Raw genomic sequence first — 9,197 nt, 5'->3', positions numbered from 1 at the left:
TAGTTCATAGACTCAACCTGAGCAAAAATATAGAATTTGGTGCAGATGCTGATATTTATATGGACAAAAAGATTAAATATTTTAATGTATATCAATGAGATCTTTGTAACAGAATAACAGACTGCATATACATATCAGTCGTCACTAAAAGGATGATATTTAAATGCTTAATTTTATGATCACATCTCTGTAGTTTTAAAACATATAAAGCAATGCAATACAATGATGATTGAGAGATGAACAAATAAACCTTCCTTGAAAAGCCTGATGATCATATTTGAGACTCACAATTGAACAACATAAATAAATGATGTGTGAACAGTCAAGTCAAATGAAGTTGCTTCAGTCCAGTAAGTGTTGATCTTGAAATATTACAAACAATATCAAAGTCAAATTGGTATGTTTACTTGATAAAAATCTGTAAAGATTTCACAGCAAAAAAAAAAAAAAAACACGTGAACCATGAGCTTGAAGGTGGACGTTTGTACAATTACACGACACAGTACATTGTTTGCAACAGGTTTTTATTTTCAGCAAAGTTTTGATCATATTGATAGAAATTTGTCTATCAAATATGATACAGGGTTAAACCTAAAGGCTTCTACTTATATCGTTTGTGGACAAATATAAATTGTGCATATGCGTGTGAACTGTTAAGATGTGGAAAATAGACATAATAAAAATGAGCAGGTGTCCAAACTCTTGATTGCTGCATTTCTGTGCATTTGTTGTGTGTGTGTGTGTGTGTGTGTGTGTGTGTGTGTGTGTGTGTGTGTGTGTGTGTGTGTGTGTGTGTGTGTGTGTGTGTGTGTGTGTGTGTGTGTGTGTGTGTGTGTTTGTTTCCAGAAATCAAAAGGCTTCTGTGAAATAGATCCACTATCAAAACATCGTCTGTGGTTTTGGAGATATGTCTGACTCCGCACGAGCATTCAGCGGATACACAAAACCACTGTCATCAAAACAAGTGATGAGTGAATTAAATGTATCATTTATTGGTGTCATTGTAATGTTGCTTCACTCTCTTTCTTCCAAGCCAAAGAACACAAACAAGGGGGAATTTATCATACTGATAATGGCCATATTGAGCTGACCAATCGTAGCACGTTCTTGCTACAACCAATTATTATTATTATTATTATTATTATTAATAATTAATTATTAGTTAAGGCATCTGCTTTAAACATTACAATCCTCATGACTTTCGTTAACTTTACATTAAGTAAATCCATTTCAAAAGCTAATTGACCCTCCGCAGGGACTTTATGGACAATCATAATCCGCCATCCGCCATTTTTATCTGAAAAAGCAGTCAGGAGAGTTAGTAGATTAACATTGGATGATTTGAACTTGAAAAACTAAGTGTACTGACGTCTTAAAGTTAAAACAACATGTTCATTCATGTTTTTTTGAGGCTATAAATGAACTAGAAGGAAGAGATGATCGGTTCACGAGCAGCTTTAACTGAGGCTCTACAGCGATCTGTCAGACACATTAAAGAGCCACAAAACGGTATTTATTGTTTAAATTTCTTTAAAAAATTACCAAATTTGAAAGTTGATACTTTGTTTCATTTCAAAAGTAACCTGGTTGTCGGTGTCTCCGCGATGTATTTTTCACTGCGTGAGAACGGCGTAGCTTGTCGGACATAGCAACAGTAGCTAAAGGGGGCGGGTCTTTGCGAACAGTCAATTACTCATCGACAGCAATGCCATAGAAATATACAGAGCGACCGCAAAAACGGAAGTTCAAAGACAATATTCTACAAATGTCCGTGCCCTCGTTTCTCTGACGCATAACGTCTATAGGGGAGGTGATGATGAGATGCAGGGGAGTGTGATGAGGAATGACGTGCAGGTGCATGGGAACCAGGATGGATGCTGGGAAGTGTAGTGAAGAAGATGGTGATTAGGGTGAATATGTGGTAAAAGCACATATTAATGCCTTATTCTGCATGGCCATCTTCTACATCCTTTAATCCTACCCCATACCTTAAAAACTACCTAACTATTAATAAGCAGTTTATTCATGCAAAAGGTTGTTAATAGTTAGTTAAAAGTGAGAATTGGACCCTACAATAAAGTGTGACCAAACATTTTAGCTTAAAGTCCAGTACTGCAGTCTTTCAGACTGATAACACATAACTCAGGTTGAGTTATCAAAACTTAAAAACAGTAAGGCCGTGTGTCCACCAAAGCGTTTTTAGCCGGCTGAAAACGCTGGACGCTCTGCTGAAAACGCCTAGCCGTGGGCGCTTGAGAGCGTTTTGGCAGCGCTGCGTTTTTCAGTTGAGACGATTCGTTGCTATGATACAGAATATCCACAGCACAGTTTACTTGTAACTGATTTCGCAGATAATTTTGTTTCATACTAAAAATTTATTTTTCATCCATTTTGTTCGGTTAGCTCTGCTGGTAGACGTCGTTGTACAGAAAGAATGTTGTGACAGTTGGTCGTGTGGTATTTGTCCCGCCCCTCCTCCACTGTGATTGGACGGCTGTGTAAAAAGTGACAGTGATGAGCGCAGCGTTTTACCCAAAGTTGAACATTTTTCAACTCTCGGCGACCAGTAAAAAACGCCGGGCGCTCAGCGCTTGAGCGTTAAATACTCGCTCAGCGCCTCGTTACGCTCATGGCGTTTAAAAAACGCGGCGCTCCCATTGAAAACAATTGGAATTTTACGCCAGCTGCGTGAAAAAACACTTTGGTGGACACACGGCCTAATCCAAGAATAGCAACATGAGTGACTAATAGACTTAGGCTATATATAAGGACACATACAGTAAACAAATATGATAAATCATGTTTCAGGAAGGCAGGATGCTGCCACTTCTTCAAGTGTTTTGTGGTTCCTGTGCAATGCAGTTAAACTAAGTAACGCTGAACGAGGAAGTGATATTTGCCACTCTTGCTTCCTCCCATGTGGAGGAGATTGTTGCAATGCGCACATTGTGCAGTTCCTTCGTTTATATCTTGGCAGATATATTTTGGCATAAAAACAGATTCCTGAATTGCTGCACTTATGGTGAGTCGATTTGATCTAAAATATTCAGCACATGGGCTTCTGATGCTGTTAAAACGCATGTGTTTTTCAAAGGTTTGGTTGGTTGATTTCTAGTGAAGATATTGTATAATAACTCTTGTATGGCTGTTGTATATATTGTACACAGTTTTGTTCTGAGTCAGTATATAAATCTGCTTAAAAGGGACGTTTCACTCAAAACTGAAGGTCATTAATTGTTTAATCGCCCTCATGTCGCTCGTATGACTTTCTTCTGTGGAGCACAAATGCAAATCATATAATAATTTTATTCAACAAGTATGCATTAAATTGATCAAAAGTGATATTAAAGACGTTTAGAATGTTACAAAAGATTTCTATTAAACTTTTTTATTTACTATTAACTTTTGTATATAAAAGAGCAAACTATACTGAATAAACTACAATTTTGTTTGAACTGTTCAGCTAATAGTTGGTATCCTTCTGTCAGGTAAAACGATCACATAACAAATAATGATGTTTATCCCTCTTCATATAAACTAGCTGTCTCGAGATGAATGTAACGAACTCCAGCCTGAACGATTCTGACAACTGCTACCCATCTGAGTATCCAGAAACGAAGGTATTCCTCGCGTTGCACTTGGCTGTGATCCTGATCGGCATCCCGTCCAACATCTTCTTCATATTTGTGTCATACCGGCTCATCCGTCAGAAGAACGAGCTGGGCGTTTACCTGTTTAATCTGGCTCTCTCGGACCTCTTGTTTATCATGTGTTTGCCCGTGTGGATTCAGTTCGCTCTCCACGACACGTGGATTTACGGAAAGACCGCCTGTGTCGTGTGCGTTTTCCTGCTCTTCACAAACTTCTACACCAGCTCCGTACTTCTGAGCTGCATCGCTGTGGATCGCTACTTAGCCATCGTTCACCCGCTACAGTTTTGCGAGTTTAGAAAGCGCAGGATTGCAGTCAGCGTGAGCATTGCCGCTTGGATTTTTACCGTTGTATTCAATGCAATCGCTGTGCATCCAGATAGTGTCTACATAGAGAAAGAGGATCATTCAATCTGCTTGGACCTATTTCCTCTGCCAAATCATCAAAAATGGGTCAACGTCGCTCGTTTTGTAGTAGGTTTCCTCGTTCCTGCATTGGTGGTGGGTTTCTGTTATTGGCAGATCTGTTCGGACATAAAGAAAAACCGAACTGTGGGGTCAATGGAGCGCCGGCATGTGTTCAAGCTTCTCGGAGGCATTTTGCTGACTCTTTACTTGTGTTTCGGGCCTGTGCACATCATGATGGTTTTGAGGGTTGTGCTGGACAAGTGTCCGTATCCCAACTGGCTCTTCATCGGATATAAGGCCAGCGTTTTCCTCTCGACGCTCAACTGCCTTGCCGATCCGCTCCTGTACGGCCTCACGAGCAGAACGGGTCAAGCCAGTGCTTCAAACTTGTTACTCGTCTTCAGGAGAATATGGAAGAAAGAGGGACAAAGAGAGGCGGGACCGTAAAACAACCAAAGCCTTGGAACTGCTATGGATTAAAATCACAAAAGCTCTATTTACTGTACATCTGAATTACAGTTGTGATTGGATCAAGCTGATGTTTATATATGCTATAATTGTTTTTAAAAAAGAAAACCAAGGAGTGAAATCAAAGGAGGACTTATACAGTCAAACTAAAATGTATTCAGAAACCTTCAACATTTCTCACATTATCACAGTTTATTAGCTATAGTTTAGAAAATGGTAATAAAATATGACAAAACTCATAAGTTATCAAATCAGTTGATATTTCACTGGTTTTGTCCGTCCTTTTGTTAGACTGTCTCACAAATGAATTATGTTGAATAACTGTAAGCTGTTAAATTTAACTACACAATTATAATACCAATATAGGTCAACCAATTACCAAGCAATGCTTCATTTTCTTCAGTCTGCGGTGTAAAAAGGTGCATTATGTGAAATGAGTGAAATGAAAGGAGGACTTACAGTCAAACTAAAATGTATTCAGACACCTTCAACATTTCTCACATTACAGTTTTTTACAATCGCTATGACAATTTTTTTCAATGCTTTTAACAAATTTCCTAAACTCTTAACACGGTTAGCACTACATCCGTCTGTGTAAGATATACTATTCACACATTTCTTGTTGCTTTAACACAAAATGCATACAATTAACACAAATTTAAAATGCTTGAACTTCTTTTACACACAAGCTCAAATAAGACCAAAACAATGGATTTTTACTGGCAAATGTACCAATGCTTTAACACTGTATGTCAGAACAGATAACACCATGTTTTAAACCTAACCTTACAGGCTAAAGTCAAGGTAAACAGCTGTTTATATTGTGAATTGAAACACAAATATATCCCCTGTATTTTATTGTATTGTTACTGAGAAACAGCTGATTGAATTTCTGCAGCAAAAGACCTAAACTCAACAAAACAAAAATATAGAGAGGCTTCAAAAGAAACTGCAGTGTTAAACACAATCTATGATCAACACAATATACTCTCTGTTGTATAAAGGCATACCTGACACACAAAATAATGCAGTTTCTGTAATTCCATCTGACGTTTTTTTGACATTGTGCTATGATTGACTGAATCTTCCTGTTGGACGAGAACACATGTTAGTGTTTTGAAAAATAATTTGATTTTGAGACATTGTAGTGTTTTGGTAGACGTAGTCTATTGTGACAAGTGTATTATTGTATTTGGAAAATCAGTGTTGGAGTTTAGTTTACAATGTGTGATTTTGAGCATGAAATTAACTGTTTTGCCAATTGTGTGTTGTAGGTGTGTTGGTGCGTTAAGAGTTTAGAAAATTTGTTAAAACTATTGAAAAAATTGTCATAGCGATTGTAAAAAACTGTATTACAGTTTATTCGCTTTAGTTTAGAAAATGGTAATAAAATATGACAAAACTCAGTTGATATTTCACTGGTTTTGTCCATCCTTTTGTTAGACTGTCTCACAAATGAATTATGTTGAATAACTGTCAGCTGTTAAATTTAACTACACAATTATAATACCAATATAGCTCAACCAATTACCAAGCAATGCTTCATTTTCTTCAGTCTGCGGTGTAAAAAGGTGCATTAGTTATTAAAGAAAAAACACTATAAAACAAGGCAAATGTTTTCAGGTCAGGTCAAAGTGTCCGAATCATTTTTGGTCCCAAATTTTCATAGATTTTACTGGTAGTCCACTGTATGAAGAATTGTATAATATGTCAGTTTACTTTATTTTGCTATCCTCACTTATATAAATGAACTATAATGTCCTGCAACCACTAGTAAACAATATTTAAAAAAATATATATCTGGTGTCTGAATAACTTTCGGTTTGACTGTACATTCAAACACAGAGACTGATCTATGAATTGTCTGTCAACATCAAAGCAACTTACGATAACTCTTGCTTTTTTGAGAAAAGAGAACAGCATTTCATCATAACTTCCTGTCTGTTAAATAACTCAGTAGGTACTTCACGCACTTCCTCAGAAATACCTGTGAACTTTCATTTGTACTCCCCCGTCTTCACTAATACTTTGCACAAAATTTTATAAACATCTAAAGTGTGTTAAATCTATTTTAAGTGTTATCTATTATACAACATTGCATCCAACAATGCCTTTTTCATTGTTTTTCAATTGTATTATTGACTTTTTCAATAATACCATTAAACTAATCTCCTATACTAATGAGTACTGTTTTTGTCATATTTAATACATACATACAAACCAATTTATATATTGCACTATGTCTATTACCATTCAAAAGTTTGGAGTCTGTAAGATTTTTGTAACAAAGAAGTCTCTTCTGCTCACCAAGGCTGCATTTATTGCATTTATTTATTAAACCAATGATAGATTTTTTTTATGATTCTTTGATGATTCAAAGGTTCAACCATGTAAAAGGTTTTACTGTCACTTTCTGTCAGTTTCACTGTCAGTTACTTTCAAAAACATTATCATCTTTTTGAGGACATTTTGTCCCCATAACATAGGGTACAGCAGGCCACACACACACACACACACACACACACTAGGGATGGGACGATTACCGGTTTCACTATAAACCACGATAAAATGTACTGACGGTTAGTGATATCGTTTAAAATTCAATTATCATTAAAACTGTGTTTGATTATCGTGATTTTAATAACTCACTATAAATCCTGTCCAGCCAGCAACAGTCTGACGCAGGCGCGCAATGTTTTTTTTTTTTTATTCGAGAAGGAATGGCGGAAGGCGGTGACCGTGTTCGGGAGATTTTTCAGTCTTTTAAGAGGACCAAATCTGAGGTGTGGTCATATTTTGGCATTTACAAAAAACCTGAGGGAAACTAAATCGAGGATGGTCACCCTGTCTGCAGAACATGCAAAAAAAGTTGCTGCGATAGGGGTAAACACTTCAAATCTGCCGAGCCGTCGTGTGACCATCATCCACTGTTGTAGCGAACGCAAGGCAAGTTAACTTTGATCTCAATACTAAACCTATGTCTGGGAAATAATTGGGCACAAAATGTTGCTTTGAGTTGAAATATTTTATCTCACTCACTTGAAATAAACTTGAAGCTTCCGCGAAGAAAAATTCGCAGCAAGTGGCTTTGAGCCAAAACGAACAAGTTCAAAGAAGACTATAAGAGTGACATTTAAGAGATAATAATGTATGATTCATTGTACACTTATAGCACCGATTTTTTTTACCACATACGGGGACATTTTGAATAGAAATTAATGTCTCTATTCTTACCTGTTAAATCCATTTTGTACAGCGTACAAAACTCGTCCAGACAAGATGATCACAACAATATTATCAAATTCTGTAAACAATAAATCAACTCTGATTTCATTTTCAATACAATCAAAAACGGAGACGCAAGATGACAAGTTGTATTTGAATGAAATGAGATCGCGCGTTCGTTGTGATACATGTATGTGCGCGCTGTTATAATATGTTGATTGACGACGGTCATTATAAGGAAGGAAATGCCACAGAATCTAACTTTAAAAAGTGCATAGAGCTGCTTGTTTTATTTGTTGTTTGTTGATTCTCAAATATAAAACTTGTTGAAATGTTTTCAGTGTGTGCATCAGTTCTTTTTTAACACTTTCATCTTGTTTTAACAAAACCGTGATAATATTGATAATCACGATAATTTCGGTCACTATAATCGTGATATGAAATTTTCATACCGTCCCATCCCTAACACACACTCAAACAAACAAACACATACCTCAACAGAAAGGGGAAGTTCATTCAGGAAGTGCCAAACCACAGTCTAAAATTAAACAAATGTTCTCCTTTTAAATGATCTGCTCTTACACTTGATTATGGTTTTAAATGATTGTAAATAGTACATTTATACAAAAAGGTATACATAGTAACTGTAGTTTTTAGCTTTCAGGGCCTGAATTTTGTTTTGAAAATGGGGGGAAATCCCCTCTGACCAATCCCCTCTGTAACATTTCTCATAAAATAAAGAATAAAGAGAGATTGAGGATAGGTCTAACACTAGTATTCGGGTACAGAAATAGGTTACTACAGAAATTGAATAAAAAATAATCAAATGTAAAATGACACTGGACAGTCTTTTAGTCCTGCATGAATTAAATACACAGGCTATCAATCCTGATTCCTTACAATTAAAGCTGACTTTTGCTGTTTTATCAACATTAATGACAGACACAAGGGGCTTTCGCACCAGAGGAACATTTTCATTAGGGGTGTTACAATGTATCGAGTCACAATATATCGCAATACAAAAATGCATCAATATGTGTGTATAATGACAATGTGGCGGTTTCCCGGACAAAGATTAAGCCTAGTCCTAGACTAAAATGGCCCTTTAAACCAGATTAACAGAAATCTGCTTTCTCTGTCATGGCTTTAAATAGTCCTAGATTTAGTTTTGTCCATAGTTTAATAAGCTAATTTCCCGGAGGAAGACTAGAGTTACTCCAGGACTAAATTGAGGCTTAAATTAAACCTACCAGGAGGCAGATTTAACTTCAGATTAACTTTGTGTTTCAAAGAAAACACCTGCATTACTTGGATACACACACACGCATATATTAATATATAATTTAAACATTTAATTTTGTTTTAACGCCATTGTATCGAGTTTCTGGTTCAAAATGTTTTCATTTTGAAATATGTTTCAATCTAGTAACCCAGTCATACAGGACA

At 36.4% G+C, this 9,197-nt stretch overlaps 2 protein-coding genes across 2 annotated transcripts in view; both read left to right on the top strand.

Moving 5' to 3' along the window:
* The window catches only part of LOC143746312 (G-protein coupled receptor 4-like), a 1,583-nt gene extending 1,022 nt beyond the window's left edge, over positions 1 to 561 (top strand). The window contains exon 1 of the mRNA XM_077238153.1: positions 1 to 561. This exon is cut by the window's left edge and continues 1,022 nt beyond it. The gene's annotated coding sequence lies outside the window, so the exon portion shown is untranslated.
* Positions 562 to 2,860: 2,299 nt separating this feature from the next.
* On the top strand, positions 2,861 to 5,932 carry gpr65 (G protein-coupled receptor 65). Its single transcript, XM_077238152.1, has 2 exons — positions 2,861 to 3,022; positions 3,542 to 5,932. The coding sequence occupies exon 2, from the start codon at positions 3,552 to 3,554 to the stop codon at positions 4,503 to 4,505; it is 954 nt and encodes a 317-aa protein (XP_077094267.1). The 5' UTR covers positions 2,861 to 3,022; positions 3,542 to 3,551; the 3' UTR covers positions 4,506 to 5,932.
* Positions 5,933 to 9,197: the final 3,265 nt, after the last annotated feature.

Source organism: Siphateles boraxobius, unplaced genomic scaffold (assembly GCF_051911475.1).
Source record: "Siphateles boraxobius isolate OS27281-9 unplaced genomic scaffold, OSU_SipBor_1 22, whole genome shotgun sequence".
Lineage (NCBI taxonomy): Eukaryota > Metazoa > Chordata > Actinopteri > Cypriniformes > Leuciscidae > Siphateles > Siphateles boraxobius.
This window is presented reverse-complemented; position numbering and strand designations above follow the sequence as displayed.